This window comes from Sorex fumeus, unplaced genomic scaffold, assembly GCF_029834395.1.
Source record: "Sorex fumeus unplaced genomic scaffold, SorFum_2.1 ptg000148l, whole genome shotgun sequence".
Classification (NCBI taxonomy): domain Eukaryota; kingdom Metazoa; phylum Chordata; class Mammalia; order Eulipotyphla; family Soricidae; genus Sorex; species Sorex fumeus.
Genome location: NW_026606205.1, coordinates 70,896 through 91,349, shown reverse-complemented (window position 1 = coordinate 91,349; position 20,454 = coordinate 70,896). Strand labels below are relative to the sequence as shown.

General features: G+C 54.9%; 1 protein-coding gene across 1 annotated transcript in view; it reads left to right on the top strand.

Annotated features, from left to right (window-relative positions):
* The window catches only part of SCNN1A (sodium channel epithelial 1 subunit alpha), a 30,352-nt gene extending 20,263 nt beyond the window's left edge, over positions 1-10,089 (top strand). The window contains exons 5-13 of the mRNA XM_056106865.1: positions 407-510; positions 1,065-1,228; positions 2,245-2,346; positions 2,465-2,582; positions 8,240-8,318; positions 8,407-8,464; positions 8,703-8,758; positions 8,912-8,987; positions 9,736-10,089. Of these exons, the coding sequence (XP_055962840.1) occupies positions 407-510; positions 1,065-1,228; positions 2,245-2,346; positions 2,465-2,582; positions 8,240-8,318; positions 8,407-8,464; positions 8,703-8,758; positions 8,912-8,987; positions 9,736-10,089 (1,111 nt within the window). The remainder of the gene's footprint in view (positions 1-406; positions 511-1,064; positions 1,229-2,244; positions 2,347-2,464; positions 2,583-8,239; positions 8,319-8,406; positions 8,465-8,702; positions 8,759-8,911; positions 8,988-9,735) is intronic.
* Positions 10,090-20,454: the final 10,365 nt, after the last annotated feature.

Below are 20,454 nucleotides of genomic sequence, written 5' to 3'. Positions count from 1 at the left end.
TAAAAAGCAAGACAAAAAAAAAGGAGGTCACAGTCCGCAGGGGAAACTTAGACACACAAGAAGCTGGAGAAGACCACGTGGGTATCTTCGTGCTATGACATTGCAATCGGGGTGGGATTGGGGAGACACAAGGCCAGTGAGGTTGGTGGCCTGGTGGGGAAGGAGCCCGGGCTCAGAAAGCCCACCCAGGCTTGAGTTCCAAGGTCCTCATGGCTGTTGGCGTGGCCGTGGACTATCTCTTGACCTCTGTGCTGTGGTTCCGGTGCCCTCGGAGTTCGGGGAAGCGCCTTTACGTGATGTTGGCGAGTCATAGGTGGCCCCAGAGCAGAGCGTCCTGGAATTCTGTCTCCTCTGACCACCCAGGTGCCTCTCTCTGACCGACGTGCTCTCTCTCTCTCCTCATAAGGAATTACTCGCATTTCCACCACCCCATGTATGGCAACTGCTACACGTTCAATGACAAAAACAACTCTAAACTCTGGATGTCTTCCATGCCTGGGATCAACAATGGTGAGCCACTTCCTCTTCCACATCCTCCTTGGGGCCTTCCTGTGACCTTGTGTGCATATTTTTTTGGGCACCTTCCCGCCTTGAGTTTACCTTTGCCTTTTTATTTTTTCTTTTTTTTGCGTCACACCTGACGATGCACAGGGATTATTCCTGCCTCATGCGCTCATGCACTCAGGAATTACTCCTGGCAGTGCTCGGGGGACAATATGGGATGCTGGGAATCGAACCCGGGTCGGCCGCGTGCAAGGCAAACGCCCTCCCCGCTGTGCTATCACTCCAGCCCCTTACTGTTGCCTTTGGACCTCCCCACAAGTCTCTCTCAAACATGGGGGGGAGCCGCCCCCCACTTATTCTGTCTCTCCTGGGTCCCACAGATTCTTTGCAGCATGCCCAACTCGGGGTTCTCCTCGCACGGTCCAGGTCCTGGGGTCACCCAAGCTGTTTGTCTTCCTGATGCGGCTCCCCCTTGGAGCTGTGGGGACCAGCCCAGATGGGCGTGTGGATTTCCATCCATCCCCCCTCCACCCCTTTCCCCACCTCTGCGCCATCCCCAGGTCTGTCCTTGACACTTCGCACCGAGCAGAATGACTTCATCCCCCTGCTGTCCACGGTGACCGGGGCCAGGGTCATGGTGCATGGACAGGACGAGCCTCCCTTCATGGACGACGGCGGCTTTAACTTGCGGCCTGGCGTGGAAACCTCCATCAGCATGAGGAAGGCAAGGGGCAGGCCTGGGATGTGTGGAGTCCCAGAGGCCAGTCAGGGCTGGCTGGGGTGGGGGATGGGGGGGTGGGCGCTGGCCAGGCCTGGGATGTGTGGAGTCCCAGAGGCCAGTCAGGGCTGGCTGGGGTGGGGGATGGGGGGGTGGGCGCTGGCCCAGCCAATGCTAGGCAGCGGGCACCTGAGGAGTGCAGCTTGGGCAAGAGTCCCGAGAGGGGAGTGCGGACATGCTGGGGGTCAGGGTCCTTGGAAACATGTTTTTATTCTTTTGGTTTTCAATCTTACCCAGTTTTTTTTTTTTTTCATTTTTGGGCTGGAGAGATAGCACAGCAGGTGGTAGGTAGGGCGTTTGCCTTGCATATGGCCGACCTGGGTTCGATTCCTTCATCCCTCTTAGAGAGCCCAGCAAGTTACTGAGAGTATCCGGCCTGCATGGCAGAGCCTGGCAAGCTCCCCGTGGCATAGTCGATATGCCAAAAACAGTAACAACAAGTCTCACAATGGAGACGTTACTGGTGCCCGCTCAAGCAAATCGATGAACAATGGGAGGATAGCGCTACAGTGCTTTTTGGGTCACACCCAGTGATGCTCAGGGGTTACTCCTGGCTTTGCACTCAGGAATCACTCCTGGCAGTGTTCAGGGGACTATATGGGATGCTGGGGATTGAACCCCTGTCGGCCACGTGCAAGGCAAATGCCCTACCCACTGTGCTATCGCTCCAGCCTCCAATCAGGACTTCCTCCTTCTGGCCCTGAGCTCAATGACCACTCCTGGCAGGGCTCAGGGGGACCATAGGAAGTTCTGGAGGTAGAACCCACATTGGCCACCTGCAAGACAAGCGCCCCTACCTGCTCTTCCATCACTCCGGCTGCGGACATGTTTTGAAACAGTGCGGTCAAGAGCAGTGGCTGGCAGGGAAGGAGAGATTGTGTGGACTGGAAGATGGAGACTTATTCTGGAAGGGGCCTGGGCCACTGGCTCTGACCTCTGGCTTCTTGTCTGGGTGTTCCTAGGAAGCTCTGGTGCGTCTGGGGGGCGACTACGGCGACTGCACCCAGAACGGCAGTGATGTCCCTGTGGAGAACCTGTATCACCCTCTGAAGTACACCCAGCAGGTGAGGCCATGCTGGGCATCTCCAGGCCAGCCGGGCGCGGTGGACACAGGGCTCGGCGGTGTGAAGGGGCTGGACCAGGCAGCTCTCACCTCTTCCCTCCTGCCCCGTTCTCCTGCAGGTGTGTATTCACTCCTGCTTCCAGGAAAGCATGATCCGCCAGTGTGGTTGTGCCTATCTCTTCTACCCGCGGCGCCCTGGTGTGGAATTCTGTGACTACCGCAAGCACGATTCCTGGGGTGAGGCTTCGAGGGCACCCACCGGCTTTCCCTCCAACCCCCCCACCCCGTTCCCAAGCTCAGGTCTTGCTCTCTTTCCCTGTCCCCCACTTTCTGCCTTCTTCCGGTCTGACCTCCTCCTCGCCCTGCCTCTGATCACCCTGCTCTGGTCTTTGCCCCCGTTGGACTCTCGCTCTCTCTCTCTTCCGGCGACTGGATGTTTTGATTCCGTTGGTTGTGTTTTGGGCCACACCCGGCGCAGCTCAGGGTGTACTCCCGACTCTGAGCTCAGGGATCACTCCTGGGGTTTCCCTGGGGACTTGATGGGATGCCAGGAATCAATCCAGATGGGCAAATCTGTCTTGAGCTTCCTGGTTTGCTCCTCAGGTGCTGACCACGCAACAGGTGGGGTGGAGACAGATGGAAAATGCTAGAAGCGGGGCTGGAGAGATAGCACAGCGGGTAGGGCGTTTGCCTTGCACGCGGCCAACCCGGGTTCGATTCCCAGCATCCCATATGGTCCCCCCGAGCACCGCCAGGAGTGATTCCTGAATGCAGAACCAGGAGTAACCCCTGAGCATAGCGGGGTGTGACCCAAAAAGCAAAAAAAAAAAAAAAAAAAAAAAAAGAAAATGCTAGAAGCTTGTTTGTTTTTCATGGTGTCAGAGCTTGTGAAGTGTGCAAAACTTGTGTTCCGCTGCTGAACTGCAGCCCTGAACCCCAAATACTTTCTTTGTTTTTTTTTGGGGGGGGCGACACCTGGTGATGCTCAGGGGTCACTCCTGGTTCTGCACTCAGGAACTACTTCTGGTGGATGCTGGCGATTGAACCCGAGTTGCCTGTGTGCTATGGGATCCCTTCTGCCCCTCCCCCCAAGTCCTTCTTGTTCACTTCTCCCAACCAAACAGCTTTCATTTTCTGTGTCTTGCAACATACATATCCGTTCAATTCACGAGGAGCGGATATGCAGCTTCTATAAATCAGAGGCATAGAATGAAGTTACTTATCTAAGGCTTTCTTTTCCTTTCCCTTTTTTTTTTCTTTTTGGGTCACACCTGGCGATGCACAGGGGTTACTCCTGGCTCTACACTCAGGAGTCACTCCTGGCGGTGCTCAGGGGACCATATGGGATGCTGGGAATCGAACCCGGGTCGGCCGTGTGCAAGGAAAACGCCCTCCCCGCAGTGCTATCTCTCCAGCCCCTCCTTTCCCTTAAAAAAATCAAATCAAATCAAATCAAATCATGGGAGGGCTGGAGCGATAGCACAGCGGGGAGGGCGTTTGCCTGACCCAGGTTCGATTCCCAGCATCCCATAGGGTCCCCTGAGCACCACCAGGAGCAATTCCTGAGTGCATAAATCAGGAGTAACCCCTAAGCATTGCCGGATGTGACCCAAGAAGAAAAAAAAAATCAAGGGAATGGAATAGTTGAAAACAATTGAGGGGATCCGGGAGACAGCTCACAAGGTTGGAGCACCTGGACTTCATGCAGGAGGCCCGGGTTTGAACTCGGCATCACATGGTCCCCTGAGCACTGCCAGGAGCAGTCCTTGTACACTGAGCTGGAGATGGCCGCTGAGCACAGCCAGATGTGGCCCCAAACCAAGAAACAACTCCTCCTGCCCCACCCCCACCCACACATAACAGCAAAACAGTTGAGGTCTCGGGGTATGGCTTGAGCCTTGACGTGTGAAGGCTGTATGCCTGCCCTGGCATTGCTTGGACCCTGAGCACTGCAGGGAGTAGCCCTTATTTACTTATTCTGCTTTTCCCTTTTTCCTTCGTTTTTGTCTTAGGGAGTCTCCCTTTAAAAAGAGAAGAAGTCAAGGGGCGGTAGCACAGCGGGTAGGGCATTTACCTTGCACGCAGCTGACCCAGGTTCGATTCCCAGCATCCCATATGGTCCCCCAGGCACCTCCAGGAGTAATTCCTGAGTGCATGAGTGTGACCCAAAAAGCGAGAGAGAGAAAGAGAGAGAGAGAGAGAGAGAGAGAGAGAGAGAGAGAGAGAGAGAGAGAGAGAAGTTGAGACAGCATCAGACTCTTCTCCTCCTTAATGTAGACAAAATCTGAGTTCCGGGGCCAGAGCAATAGCACAGCAGGGAGGGCACTTGCCTAGCACATGGCTGACCCGGTTTGATCCCCGGCACCCCACAGGGTCCCTGAGCCCGGCCAGGAGTGATCCCTGAGCACAGAGCCAGGAATAAGCCTTGAGCACTGCTGGGTGTGGTCCTGTCCAAAAACCCTGGGTTCCTCTCCTCACAGCTGACTTCTACGGCTGTGAAACTTTCTCTTGGGAAGCTGAGAGAGGAGGAAGATCCCGAACAAGCTGTAGACAGTGGGGGGGGGTGGGCTCCTCCGAGTCCTTTCCCAGAGCTGGGCGCCAACCTCGGTGGCGGGAGACCCCCTCGATCCCCCCAGGGATCCTGAGCACTGTAGGGTGCTGCAGAGCCCAGAGTGTGGTGTCGGCCCTGACTTGGCACTGCCCTTGCCCCCTTCCCTGCCTCCTCCCCACTCTCCTTTTTTCTCCTCTCCCCTCCCTTCCTTTCCCTCTCCCCTCCCCTCCCCTCCCCTCCTCTCCCCATCCCTTCTTTCTCTTCCTCTCCCCTCCCCTCCTCTTCCCTCACCTTCCCTTCCCTCCTCTCCCCTCCTCTCTTCCTTTCCTCTCCTCTCCTCTCCTCTCCCCTCCCCTCCTTTCCTCTCCTTTTCCTTCCCCACCCCTTCCTTTCTCCTTCCTTCCTTCCTTCCTTCCTTCCTTCCTTCCTTCCTTCCTTCCTTCCTTCCAGCCCGCCCTGCTCTGTCCTGGAGCATTACAGAGCTGGAGGGAGTCAGGTCTCCATCATCCCTCCCCGCTTCACCCCTTCTTGGAGCTGCAGACCGAAGCCCAGAAGACTTGCTTCCCTGCGCACGGCCCCTGTGCCCCGTGATTTCGAAGCTGTTAGAAGTCTGTGACAGAGCTGTCCAGGCAGGGAGAGGAACTTGACTGTGAACCCAGCCTGGTGCTTTCTGAGAATCGCTTGCTGCCCTGAGAAGAAAAGGAGTGTGTGTGGGGTGGGGGGGGTGGGGGGGGGGAGGGGGCGGCCAGCAACTTCCTCCCATTCTTCCAGCCCTCAAGAGGGAGGATGTGGGGCAGAAGTAAAGGCTTTCCTGGCGTGGGGAGATATCTCACAGGGGGAGCACAGGCTTCACAGGCAGGAGGGCCTGTGGTGCCTTTTAACCTCCCTCCCCCCCCCCCACCCCCGCACCCTATGGTCTCCCCAGCACTGTGGGGAGTGCACTTCAAGGTTTGATGCAGAGTAGCCCCTGAGCACTGCGGGGTCTGGCCTCAAGATGGGAAGGAAGGAAAGAGAAAAGGGAGGAGGAAGGAAGGAGGACGGGAGGGAGGAAGGGAGGGAGGGAGGGAGGGAGGGAGGAGGGAGAGAGGGAGGGAGGGAGGAAGGGAGAGAGGAGGGGAGGGAGGGAGGGAAGGAAGCGGGGAGAGAGGGAGGAGGGGAGGGAGGAAGGGAGGAGGGGAGGGAGGGAGGGAGGAAGAAAGGAAGAGGGGGAAAAAGGGAGAGAAAGGAAAAGGAGAGGAAAGGAAAGGAGGGGAGAGGAGAGGACGGGAAAGGAAGAGAGGAGGGACAGGAGGGAAGGGGCGGTGAGGGGAGTGGAGGTGAGGGGAGAGGAAGAGAGAGGAGGGGAGGGGAGGGAAGGGGGGAGGGGAGAGAAAAGATGAGAGGGGGAGGGGAGAGGAGAAGAGGGAAGAGAGGAGGGAGAAGAACAGAGGGGAGAGAAGAAGGAGGAGAGGGTAGGATGGGAGAGGAGAGAATATGGGGAGGGGAGAGGAAGGGAGGGTTCAGTAGGGGAGAGGAGGGGCGGGCAAGAATGACTTCAAGAACACGTGACTAAAAGTTGTAAGAACAACCTGATAGACTTGTTGAGAACCTGGGCCATAGGCGAGGAGGGGACCCGTAAGATCCTTCTTTGGATCCTCCTTTGGCTTTTGTTTTGGGCACCCCCCCCCCCAGTGACGCTCAGGGCTTACTCCTGGCTCTGCACTCAGGAATCATTATTGATGGTGTTTTTGGGGGACCCTGTGACATGCCGGGGATAGAACCTGAGTCAGCCACAGGCAAGGCGAGAGCCTTCCCCACTGTCCCATCCCTCCGGCTGCTCCTTTTGAAGAACTTCATTCTCCGTGAAGTTCCGGGCCCCTCCCCCCCTCAGTCCAAGTGTCGCCATCGTTTGTTTGGGCTGTCATTTGGCCATCCGGTTGTGCAACAGTTACCGCCATCACTTTTAGAACATTTTCATCACCAAGAACCTTTGCCCCCTCTGCTACGCTCCAGGCCCGATCACCTTCTCACACGGCCCCTCTCTGCCCTGCCCACTGCACCCCTGCAAGCCCAGCTCTCTCCCTGTCTTGGTACACTTGTACAGGGCACGTAGAAAGAATCACGCAAGGATGCTCGTGGCTCACCGCCTTCTTTGCCTCGGTTGGGGCCACACTGGCAGTGCTCGGGGCTTCCTCCAGGCTCTGTGCTCAGGGGTCACTCCTGGCGGTGCTCAGGGGACCCTAGGCCATAGCAGCAATTGAAGCAGGGTCAGTCACGTGCCAGGAAGTGGCTTCCCCCTCCTGCGCTATGTCTCAGGCCCCAACTTAATTTTAACGTCTTCAGCATCTTTGGGGGGGCTGCCACTTGGGGCTCCCCAAGTCTCTTTGAAAGTGGCCGTCCACTTGATCCCAGAGACTCAGAAACAAATCTCGAAACCCAGCGGCTTTTGTCAGAAATGTGTCCGGACCCCGCAGTAGGTTACTGTCACCGGGCCACCCCAGGGGGGAATGGGTGCTGTCCCTCCGCCTGCTCCCTCTTGGTGACTTGGTGGCTGTCATCCTCCAGAGGCCATTGGACAGTCAGGCTTGGGCCCGCAGTGACGAAACTTGTTGGGTCTCACGGGATGGGGGGGAGGTGGAGCCGGGCCTGTCTTCCCCACCCCAGTGAGACCCCAAGTCATCGCCCGCGAATGGCCTCTTTGGCTCCTCATCAAGCTGCTCAACGGCCATGATCCCAGAGACTCAGGAGCAGATCTCGAAACCCAGTGGCTTTTGGCAGAAATCCTTCCAGATTTAAGTGTTAAAATTTCAGAATTTCAAAACCACATGGCCCTACTGCAGCCACGCGACATCATATAACCAGCAATAGAACACAGATGGTCTATTGTTGCCTTTTCAGCAGATCTGAGTGTTGGGGTAAATCTCAAATAATAATGGTGGGCCTGGTGTCAAAATATTGAATGTGATCAAAGTAGAGAGAGAGTAATGTGGAAATCATCTGCCCCACAGGTAGGGGGAGGGTGTGGGATGGGGGTGTACTGGGATTTTTGGTGGTAGAGAATGGGCACTGGTGAAGGTACGGGTGTTTCATCGTATGACCGAGACTTAGACCCAAAAGCTTTGTAACTGCTCTCACGGTGATTCAATAAATAAAATTATAAAAAATGGAAAAAGAAAAAAAAGTAAGGTGGAGTTCATGCACAATTCAATCAGCTAATCAGTGGCTGAATAAATAGCAGTACTCCTACAAAAAGAGAGAGAGAAAAAAAAAGAAAGTGGCCATCCAGGGGTCCGGGGAGACCTCCGGGGCATGGGGAGTAGAAGGTGGTGGTCTCTGGGCAAACGGTACCCTCTGGGCCCTACAGGCTACTGCTACTATAAGCTCCAGGATGCCTTCTCCTCCGACCGCCTGGGCTGCTTCTCCAAGTGCAGGAAGCCGTGCAGGTGGGTGGTCCCCAGAACACGGGGGACAGGGGCAGCTGGCTAGGGGGAACCCAGGGCCACCCAGCTGAGCCCCTTCCTCTATCCCCAGTGTGACCAGCTACCAGCTCTCAGCCGGTTACTCCCGATGGCCATCAGTGTCATCCCAGGTAAGGCAGGGGACTGAGAGGGGGTGATGGGTGTTGGCCTTTGTGCATGTGTGTGTGTATGTGCACGTGTGTGTGTGTGTGTACGTGTGTGTGTGTGTGTGTGTGTGTATGAAACGTCATGGCTGGTCATCTCTGGGTCACTGTGCATAGGCACTTCTGACAACATTGCCTCCCCTCCCCGTGCCTCAGTGGTGTGTGTGGGTGACTCCACTGACTCGACTCCCCCCTTCTTCCCCAGGACTGGGTCTTCCAGATGTTGTCCCAGCAGAACAATTACACCATCACCAACAAGAGGTCAGCACTTGCGCCCTTCCCCATCAACTCTGGGAAAGGCACCTCTGGGAGGGGGTGGGGGGATGGATGGGATTGGTGGCAAAGGAATTTTGTGAGGGTCTGAGAAGCGAGACCTCCGCCCTTCCTCCCCACCCACCCCTCCTTTCTCCATAGAGATGGAGTGGCCAAACTCAACATCTTCTTCAAGGAGCTGAACTACAAAACCAATTCCGAGTCTCCGTCCGTCACGGTACTGCCTAGCTCCGAGCCGCTCATTCTTTGGGGGATGTCTTAGCTGGGAAAGTGGAGGGGTGGACTTGAAAGGCAGAGGATGCAGGGGGTAGGGGGAGGGGGAAGGATGTCTCTAGGGCTTGGGGGTGTCTTAGCAGGGAAAGTCAGGGGGCTGGAAGGCAGAGGATGCAGGGGTGAGGGTGAGGGTGGGAAGGATGTCTCTGGGGGATGGGAGTGTTTTATGGGGGGAGGGGGGAGCAGAGGATGCGTGGGGGAGGGGTGTAAGGATATCTGGGGAAATGAGGGTGTCTTAGCTGGGAACGTGGAGGGGTGGGCTTGAAAGGCAGAGGATGCAGGGGTGAGGGGTGAGGAGAAAGGATGTCTCTAGGGCATGGGGATGTCTTATCAGGAAGGGTCATGGGGCCTGGGAGGCAGAGGATGCAGGGGTGAGGGGGGAGAGGGAAGGATGTCTGGGGGGGGATAGGGGTGTTCTAGCAGGGAAAGCGGGGGAGGGGTGGGCTTGAAAGGCATAGGATGGAGGGGTGAGGGGGAGAGGGAAGGATGTCTGCGGGGGGGGGGGATAGGGGTGTTCTAGCAGGGAAAGCGGGGGAGGGGTGGGCTTGAAAGGCAGAGGATGCAGGGGTGAGGGGTGGGGGGGAAGATGTCTCTAGGGCATGGAGGTGTCTTAGCAGGGAGAGTTGGGGGCGGCAGGAAGGGGAGCGAGGGGGCCCTCTGCCGCCCGGTCACTGTGACCCCGCCCCTCGCAGATGGTCACCCTCCTGTCCAACCTGGGCAGCCAGTGGAGCCTGTGGTTCGGCTCGTCGGTGCTGTCCGTGGTGGAGATGGCCGAGCTCATCTTCGACCTCCTGGTCATCACGGCCCTCATGCTGCTCCGGAGGTTCCGCAGCCGCTACTGGTCCCCAGGCCGCGGGGGCCGTGGAGGGGCCCGGGAGGTGGCCTCCACCCCGGCCTCCACCCCAGGCTCCACGCTGCCCCCCGGCCTCTCCGCGTCCACGCCTGCTACCCTTGCGGCCCCGCCACCTGCCTACTCCAGCCTGGGCCCCAGCCCCACTGCCCCGGGTGCCTTGGGGACCTCTGCTCGTGACCCCCTGTGTCTCTGAGGGGGAAGGTCAGTGTCCACCACCCAAGGCCAGCGGATCACGCCAGGCAGTGTCCGGGCTCAGTGGGGGCCAGTGGGGAGAGGGTTAGGGTGGTCTGGGGAAATTGTCCCAAACTGGACTTGAAGAAAGTGGCCCCGAACTTCTGCCCTGACTCCTCTGCCTGCTTCTAGAACATTCTGGCATCCTCACCGTCACAGACAAGTCTTCTCTCACGGATCAGCCAAGTCCCACCTGGGGCTCTGACAAGGAACTTGCCTAAGAAATGGGCCAGGGTGTGTGGTTGTGACCATAAATACAAAGAAGGGAGTGCCTGGGACCCCCACCAAGGAGGTCCGTGGTCAGCCCCCCTCGGGCCGGCCTCACTGCTCTGCTGCACAGACTGGACTTGGGTGAAGCCCGCCCTATAGCTCTCTTCATTAGTTCGTGGACAGATCCCCCATCCCTGACTTACCAGGACAAAGCCCAGAGCAGAAGCACAGATACAGAAAGGGGCATCCACCCTGGCCAGCCCCAAGATTCTTCCCGCTTCCAGGACCCACAGTCATGCCCCGTGTCCTTCATAACTCTGTCAACTCAAGCTCTGTCGATAGCTGACAAGTCTCTCCTCCCGCTGCCGGCAAACTCCTCTGCATCCCTTAGAACCCAGCTCAGACACTGCCGCCTCCAGGAAGCCTCCTGCCAGCCTTGTTGGCCCCAGAATCCGTCACTCCCCTCTGCCATGACACTCTGTTGGCTTGTTCCCCACGGCTGCCTCCCCACTAGGAGTCTGACCTGATGCTGAGTCCTGTGCATGTCTGTAGCTGCTGGGTCTAGTCCGGGCCTTCATGGAGCAAGTTGCAAGTGCTCAATAAATGTTGAGGCAAAATGAAATGTCTGGTGAGTTGAATGGGGCCTGCAGGAAGGAAGAGGGGTGTGGGTGCCAGGCTCCCAGGGGACCCCGGGGTGGGAGCAGGGTTCGACACCCGGACTGCTTGGTTTCATTGTGGAAATGACCACTCAGGGGTTGGAGGACAGACAACTCTGGCTCTGCTCTGAGCATGGCTGGGCCCTCGCTGCAAGAGGATAAGGAGCAAACAGTGGGGGTTGGGGAGCACTCTTTCCCTCAGAAGTTACTTCTGGAAGTGCTCAGGGGACCCTATGGGATGCTGGGGATCGAACCTGGGTCGTTCACGTGCAAGGCAAATGCCCTACCCACTGTACTATCGCTCCAGCCCCTCCATTATGCTTTGGATGACCCCGGACTTCCAATGTCTGGGCCTCTTTTTCTTTTCTTTTCTTTCTTTTTATTTGCTTTTTTTGGGTCACACCCAGTGATGCACAGTGGTTACTCCTGGTTCTGCACTCAGAAATTACCCCTGGTGGTGTTCGGGGGACCATATGGGATGCTGGGAATCGAACCTGGGTCCACCATATGCAAGGCAAACACCCTACCTGCTGTGCTATCACTCCAGCCCCATGGGCCTCCTTTTCTTTATACTTATTTGTTTCTTTCTTTTTGGTTTGAAGGCCATACCTGGGGGACTCGGGTTCCTCCAGGCTCTGTACTCAGGAATCCCTACTTGGTGCTCAGGGGACCATATGAGATGCTGAGGACTGAGCCCTGGTTGGTTGCGTACAAGGCAAGCACCCTACCTGCTGTACTATTTCTCCAGCCTCTATTTTTCTATTTTTTAATGGGGGGGGCCTCCCAAACAGTGCTTAGGAGTCCCAAGGTTCCTACTGGTGATTCTTGGGCAACTGGGTCGTTAGATCAATGCAAGCGCCTGAGGATGGGGTGCTGCTTGGACCCGTGGTGATGGGGATACCCCAACTCCCCAGGAAGTACTGGGGGCCTCCAGGAGCACCTCAGGCAGTAATGCTGGGAGCACTGGTGCTGGGAATCGAACCCAGATTGGATGCTGGCTCGGCATGCGTTGGAACTGCTGTACTATCCCCCCCCCTCCTGAGCCTCCCTTCCCTTCAGGGACCGTCACCAGTAACCCCACTCCAGCACAACCACTTAACTCCCCAAGCACCTCAGGACAGGGTGAGGCAAAGGCCAGATTCTTCTGGAAACCGAGTCTCCCCGAGTGGCCTTCTGGCAACTTCAGAGAGCCAGAGAGATCATAGTGTGACTCTTCGGAGCTTTAATCAAGAAGATGAAGTCACGAAATTTGCTTATAAGTGGATCAGCATGGAGAGTATCATGCTAAATGAAATGAATCAGAAAGAGAGGGACAGACATTGAAGGACTGCACTCATTTGTGGAACATAAAGTAACAGAATGGGAGACTAGCACCCAAGGATAGTAGAGATAAGGACCAGCAGGATTGCTCCACGGCTTGGAAACTGGCCTCACATGCTGGGGGAAAAGGCAGCTCAGATAGAGAAGGGACCACCAAGTAAAGGATGCTTGGAGGGCCTGCTCAGGATGGGAGATGCAAGCTGAAAGTAGACAATAGACCGAATATGATGGCCACTAAATACCTGCATTGCAGACCACAACACCCTAAAGGAGAGAGAGAGTAAAAGGGAATGTGCCTGGGACTGGAGCGATGGCACAGTGGATAGAACGTTTGGCTTGCATGTGGCTGACCCGGGTTTGATTCCCAGCATCGCATATGATCCTCCGAGCACCTCCAGGAGTGAGCCAGGAGTAACCCCTGTGCATTGCCAGGTATGATCCAAAAAGCAAAAAGGAAAAAAAAAAAAAAAAGAAGGGAATATGCCTGCCACCACAGAGAGGAGGGGTTGGGGGGATGGGGTAGGGTTGGCGGGAGGGATACTGGAACATTGGTGGTGGAGAATGGGCACTGCTGGAGGGATGGGTACTCCATCATTGTATGACTGAAATGTAAGCACAAAATTTTGTAAGTCTTGGGTGCTGGAGAGATAGCATAGCGGGTAGGGCATTTGCCTTGCATGCGGCCGACCCAGGTTCGATTCTCGCATCCCATATGGTCCCCTGAGCACCGCCAGGAGTAACTCCTGAGCGCAGAGCCAGGAGTAACCCCTGTGCATCGCCGGGTGTGACCCCCCCAAAAAAAAGCAAAAAAAAACAATTGTAAGTCTGTAACTACCTCATGGTGATTCATTAAAATTTTTTTAAAGAGGGAATGGGGGATATCTGAGAATGGTGGCCCCCCAGTTTTCTGACCTCTCAACCCCAGTTTTTTTTCTCCCACTCCAACATTGACCCTGAAGTTCCTGTTTGTCATGATCTTGGGGCAACTTCCTTTCCCAACTCCACCTCCTTCCCTAAATGGCAGGAGGGAACTGCCACTCCCCTGTCATGAGGAGTGAGTTTGGGGAGCACAGGGGGGACATGAGGAGCTGGGAAGTGGGGAGGAGAGATCACTGGCCAGGAACCCGTTTGATTCTCTCTCCTTCCTTCCTTCCTTCCTTCCTTCCTTCCTTCCTTCCTTCCTTCCTTCCTTCCTTCCTTTCCCTTTCTCTTTCTTTCTTTCTTTCTTTCTTTCTTTCTTTCTTTCTTTCTTTCTTTCCTTCCCTCCCTCCCTCTCCCTCTCTGTTTCCTTCCTTCCTTCCTTCCTTCCTTCCTTCCTTCCTTCCTTCCTTCCTTCCTTCCTTTCCCTTTCTCTTTCTTTCTTTCTTTCTTTCTTTCTTTCTTTCTTTCTTTCTTTCTTTCTTACTTTCTTTCCTTCCCTCCCTCCCTCTCCCTCTCTGTTTCCTTCCTTCCTTCCTTCCTTCCTTCCTTCCTTCCTTCCTTCCTTCCTTCCTTCCTTTCCCTTTCTCTCTCTCTCTTTCTTTCTTTCTTTCTTTCTTTCTTTCTTTTTTTCTTTCTTTCATTCCTTCCTTCCTTCTGATTTTGGGCCACACCCAGCGATGTTCAGAGCCTACTCCTGGTTCTGCACATAGGAATTACTCCAGGCGGTGCTCAGGGGACCATAAGGGATAATGGGATCCAACCGAGTTGGCTGCATGAGAAGCAAGCGCCCTCCCAGCTGTAGTATCGCTCAGCCTCGGGTGTGATCATTCCTGGCGTCCCATTCCTGGTCGATGAAGGGCCAAGGGTGTCTCAACAGTCCCCTTAGTTGGAGTCACCTCCTGTCAGCTCTGCCTGACCCCTGGCTGGGTGGACAGGGCGGGGCCTGCTGGGCAAAGCTGGCTCTGGGTGAATGGCAGTCCCAGTGACCTTGCTCCCTGTCCCTCCAGTCCGAACTGGGCTGCTTCTGGCTCTCCATTTCCCCCAGGGCTGACTCCTCATCATCCTGATGGTACTCTCGACTCAGGGGTCTAAACCTAGAGTGTTAGAGAAAGTGTGTGTGTGTGTGTGTGTGTGTGTGTGTGTGTGTGTGTGTGTTGGGGGTGGTCCTTGGCTTTATTTTCCTTATCAAGTTTTTTTGGGGGGAGTGAGGCACAGGGCTCAGGGGACCATATGGGGTGCTGGGGATCGAACTCAGATTTGGCCTCTTGCAAGACAAGTGCCCTACCCGCTGTGTTATCGTTTTTTTTTTTTTTTTTTTTTGCTTTTTGGGTCACACCCAGCGATGCACAAGGATCACTCCTGGCTCTGCACTCAGGAGTTACTCCTGGCGGTGCTCAGGGGACTATATGGAATGTTGGGAATCGAACCCGGGTCGGCCGCATGCAAGGCAAACGCTCTACCCACTGTGCTATCACTCCAGCTCCCGCTGTCCTATCTTTCCGGTCCCTCTTTGCCCAGTTAAGCAGGGGCAATGAGGCCAAATTCATGATCTGTTTATTCATTTCTACTTCCCCTTCCCCTTGGGGCTGTTGCTATTGGCTTCCCCGGCATTACCCGCTCTCCCGGCTGTGGAACTCGGCCACAGTGCTCACCTGCAGTCACCTGCCTTAGCTGCTGAGCTCACAGAACCACTCACCCAGGCTCTCCCTTCCTGGTTTTGTTACTCACTTGTGTGCTTGCAGCCTCCTCCAGCCCACCCTGAGATCACACACTCTGTGGCAGCACTGGCTAACCCGAGCAACACAACCATGTGGGGCACATGTGGGCAGCAACAGGAATCAAACTTCTGGTCTCTCTCTCTCTCTGAACCCCGCGATGCTCAGGGGTTCCTCCTGGCTCTGCACTCAGGAATTACTTCTGGCAGAGCTCAGGGAACCATAATATGGGATGCTGGGGATCGAACCGGGGTTGGCCGCATGTAAGGCAAGTGCCCTCCTCACTGTACTATCGCTTTGCCTCCTTGAACTCACTGTCACTGTCATCTCTTTGTTCATCGATTTACTCTAGCAGGCGTCAGTAACGTCTCTATTCGTCCCAGCCCTGAGATTTTAGCAGCCTCTCCTTACTCATCTTACCAATGATTGGAAGTTCTTTCAGGCTCAGGGGAATGAGACCTGTTATAGTTACTGTTTTTGGCATATCGAATACACCATGGGTAGCTTGACAGGCTCTGCCCGTGAGAATGAGTGAGATACTCTCGGTAGCTTGCTGGGCTCTCTGAGAGGCATATATATAGCACAGCGGGTAGGGCGTCTGCCTTGCACGCAGCCAACATGGCTGACCCGAGTTCGATTCCTCCGCCCCTCTCGGAGAGCCCGGCAAGCCACCGAGAGTATCTCGCCCGCAAGGCAAAGCCTGGCAAGCTCCCCGTGACGTATTCGATATGCCAGACACAGTAACAACAAAGTCTCCAATGGAGACGTTACTGGGCCTGCTCGAGCAAATCGATGATCAACGGGAGGGCCTTTACTTTACTTACTTTACTATATCATGATCACGACCATCCTGTTGTTTGTCGATTGCCTCGAGCAGGCCCCAGGAACGTCTCCTTCGTCCTAGCCCTGAGATTTAAAAAAAAATGCTATATTAAAGGCTCTTTCAATGATGAGACCCATCATTGTTACTGGTATTTGGCATACTGGGTACACCACGGGGAGTTTGTCAAACTCTGCCATGTGGGCAGGTTACATTCGGTAGCCTGCCATTTTGTCCAAGCACAGCGGGTAGGGCGTCTGCCTTGCACGCAGCCAACATGGCCGACCCGAGTTCGATTCCTCCGCCCCTCTCGGAGAGCCCGGCAAGCTACCGAGAGTATTCGATATGCCAGACACAGTAACAACAAAGTCTCCATTGGAGACGTTACTGGGCCCGCTCGAGCAAATCGACGATCAACGGGAGGGCCTTTTAAAATATATATATATATATATATTATATATATATATTTGTTTCTATGATTTGTTGCCTACTGTCTGAACTCCATCAAACATGGTGTGGTAATAATAGAAAATGGGTAGGAAGTGTCTTATGATGTGTTGTGCGAGCACTTTGTGGCCGCAGGGTCCGGAAAGCGGCCTGGAGCGTGGTGGCAGTTGGGTATGGAGGTCAGCTGCCAGGGCTGGGTCCCTTGGGGCAGGGAGTGCTCTCTTCCGCACCCCTCAGGGGCACCCCGAGTGAAAACAGCCTGGCACGGGGTCCAGTGGCATGGTTATGGGGGCCTCCTTTTATAGTCCCATCTGAGAGGAGCAGCCTTGAGTTCTGGAGGGTGGTCAATGAGGAGAGAGAGAGAGAGATAATCTCCCTGAACTCATCATCTTAAAATACCACGTTTTAAAAAATCTTTTTTGGGTCACACCCAGTGATGCTCAGGGGTTACTCTTGGCTCTGCATTCAGGAATCACTCCTGGCGGAGCTCAGGGAACTGTATTGGATTGTCTGCGTGCAAGGCAAACGCTCTTCCCTGCTGTACTATTGCTCTAACCCCCAAACTTCTGGTCTTTTGCCAACAAAGCAGATGCTTTTTCAGCCACGGAGCTGTCCTTGGGGGTCCCCACATTCGCAGTTCTTACAGAACCAGTCTGGAACCTGGGCCGATCCCATTTCCCCGTGACACATCAGAACGGAATGGCAGGGCTGGGCCAGAATCCTTATCAGCCTGATGACGGAGTGCAGTGTCCTTTTGGCCTCTCTGTGATTAGGTGCGTGTGTGACGTGATGCTCTTCACTCATCACTCCTGAGTCAGTGCTGTCGGTCACCCCTCTCCCCACATCTCCAATCTTTATCTCTTCCACTCCTCGCTCACCACATTTCTTCTTCCCTGGCCTGATTATGGACTCAGCCTCCCTTGGTTATCTTTCCTGCTCCTAAGTCCCCTCTTTCTCTTAGAATGTGTGTGTGTGTGTGTGTGTGTGTGTGTGTGTGTGTGTGTGTGTTTATGAGCCACACCTGGCTGTGCTCAGGGCTTCCTCCTAGCTCTGTGCTCAGTGATCACTCCTGGGAGTGCTCAGGGGACCTTTTGGCATGCCAGGATCAAATCCGAGGCAGCTGCATGCAAGGCAAACTAAAGCTCTACCCACTGTGCTATCTCTTTGGCCCCTTTCTCTTTGAATTTTGTTAGACAGTTTAACAACACGTTTCTCTAAACTTGCAAGCATTTATCGTTCATATTGAAAGAAGTTCTCTTTTTGTGCCAGCCTCTGTATTACTCTGTTTTGGAGAGTTTGCGCAGACTATTCAAATAAAATCTTCCCTAAAGTGGGGCTGGAGTGATAGCACAGTGGGTAGGGCATTTGCCTTGCACACAGCCGATTTCCAGCGTCCCATAGGGTCCCCCGAGCACCGCCAGGAGTGATTCCTGAGTGCAGAGCCAGGAGGAACCCCTGAGCATTGCCGGGTGTGACCCAAAAAGGAAAAAGTCTTCCCTAAAGTGCCTGGGAGATGATGCAAAGGACTGAGACGGGTGACTTGCATGTGGGACCCCCAGTTTAATTCCCATCATAGCATGATCCTCCGAATCCCACTGGGGACCTTCCTGAGCACTGAGTCTGGACTAGCCCTTGAGCACCACCAATGGGATGCCAAGGATCGAACCAGGTGTGTGCAAGGCGAGTGCTCTACCCACTCTGCTACCCCTCCAGTTCCCAAGTTCACAATTTTTAAAAATTCATTTCCGCTTTCTCCTTCCCATTGTGGCCAGTGCCGTTGCATACCCTGAACATCACATTAGTGGTATAATAAAAATCCCTTCCAAAGGAAAAAATCCTTCCTACGATTAAAAATTGAACAATAATAATAGCACTATAGCACTGTAACACTGTCCTCCCGTTGGTCACTGATTTGCTCGAGTGGGCACCAGTAACGTCTCCATTGTGAGACTTGTTACTATTTTTGGCATATTGAATATGCCATGGGGGGCTTTCCAGGCTCTGCCGTGTGGGTAGCTTGCCGGGCTCTCTGAGAGGGATGGAGGAATTGAACCTGGGTCGGCCATGTGCAAGGCAAATGCCCTACCCGCTGTGCTAATAAAATAATAATTGGTAATAATTATTGTTAACGCCTTGTAGTACCAGGGATTGAACCCAGGCCTGTGCGTGAAGCATGATTCCACCTTGTCCTGGCGCAGACCCATTATTCAGACAAACAATCATGATTACTCTCACGTTTCTTTTGGGGGGAGAGGGTCACACCCGGCGATGCTCAGGGGTTCCTCCTGGCTCTGCACTCAGTATTTACTCCTGGCGGTGCTCATGGGACTCTATGGGATGCTGGGGATCGAACCGGGGACTGTCACAGGCAAGGCAAACGGCCGCCCCGCTGTGCTATCGCTCCAGCCCCTACTCTCACACCTTGCGTGTTTCCCATAGGGCAGGCAGCTGCTCCCATTCCCTGCGTGCCTTTGACCATGGACGCCCATGATGTGACAGGCATGTTCCCCATTTTGGGGTGAGGCGGTGGCGGGGACTGTCTTTCTGCTTCCTAAAGCAAAGCAGGGAAGCTGAGCTCGGCACTTTATTGGGGAACAGACTTCCTCCAGGGCGCTGTGAGGCCTGGGCTCCCTCCCTGTGTGTGTAGGGGGGCCTGGAAGTGTGGGGGATGGGAGCTCCCCGCCTGGGTCCAGCTGCAACCCTTCCCCACTTCTTCAGAGGTTGGAGGAGGGGCCTGAGTCCATTGGAGAGACAGTGGGGACTTTTGCTCCCCCTTTCTCCTGGACAGATGCTCTGCTTTGGGGATGAACACAGAGGGGAGGCCAGGAAGAGGCAGGGTGAGGGTCAGTTGATAGAGCCAGGGGGCTCTTGACTCCAAAGCCCAATGCCCTGAGATCTTCCTCCTTTCTGGTCTCCTTGTTCTTTCTTTCTATGGGGCAGGCACACCTGGCGATGCTCAGGGGTCACTCCTGGCTCTGCAGTCAGGGGACCATATGGAATGCCGGGGATCTAACTGGGATTAGCCATACGCAAGGCAATCCCAGGATTGCCCTACCCACTGTGCTATCTCTCTGGCCCCTGGTCCCCCTGTATTTGCTGCCATATTCGCCCCTGGATGGAAAGAAGGTCAATATACTAGAGGCTGTCTGGACAGACATGGAAGCCTCTTTGTGGTGTTCATTTGAAGATATCCTGCATAAATGGGTTACCCCCAAAATCAGGGGGTGGGGGTCTGATTCAAAGAGACATAGAATGGTGCCTGGGGCTGGGAGATCGCTTAGGGGTGGGGGTGCCATGCACAGGGACCTGAGGTCCATCCTAACACTGCATGGGCCCCTGGGCAATGCCAGGGTATCCCTGGTGGCCCCCAGCATTGAGTCCCCTGGCTCCATCAGCTGAGTCCCTCCAGCAGTGACTTCTGGGTCGTCTAAGTCCTGCTTTGGGGGCCCGCAGCCCCCTCCCCTCAAAACAAACAAACAAACAAACATTTGTCCCCTCCGCCCCCCAAAAAAGAAAACCAGCCAGAGGAAAGCGGCAAATGTCTTAAATAGAACAGAACGGGTCCTTAGACTGAAATCTGGATATGCCCAGGTTTCAGCTGCTTCTGTGTGTGTGTGTGTGTGTGTGTGTGTGTGTGTGTGTGTGTCTGAGTTTTCTCTTCTGTAAAACTGGGGGCTCACAGGCTGGAGATACAGCGGGTAGAGCATTTGTCTTACACGCGGCCGACCCGGGTTCAATTCCCAGCATCCCATATGGTCCCCTGGGCACTGCCAGGAGTAATTCCCTGAGTGCAGAGTCAGGCGTATCCCCTGTGCATCGCCAGGTGTGACCCAAAAAGCCAAAAAAAAATACCAACCCAACCCGGGGGACTCACAGCAGATTAGCTCTAAGGTCAATTAGGATTTTCATTCAGGGGGGCTTTTGGGGTCCCACCCAGCGTTGCTTGAGAAATGCTCCTGGCTTGTGGCACATTTCATACTCTGATCCCACTGATGTACCAAGACAGGGGCCTAATGGCTCCTGGGTGAAATGCAACAATCTTCACACACTTTCCTCTAAGGAAACTTTTTGGGATCTTTTTTTTTTTTTTGCTTTTTGGGTCACATCCGGCGATGCTCAGGGGTTACTCCTGACTCATGCACTCAGGAATTTCTCCTGGCGGTGCTTGGGGGACCATATGGGATGCTGGGAATCGAACTCGGGTCGGCCATGTTGGCTGCGTGCAAGGCAAACGCCCT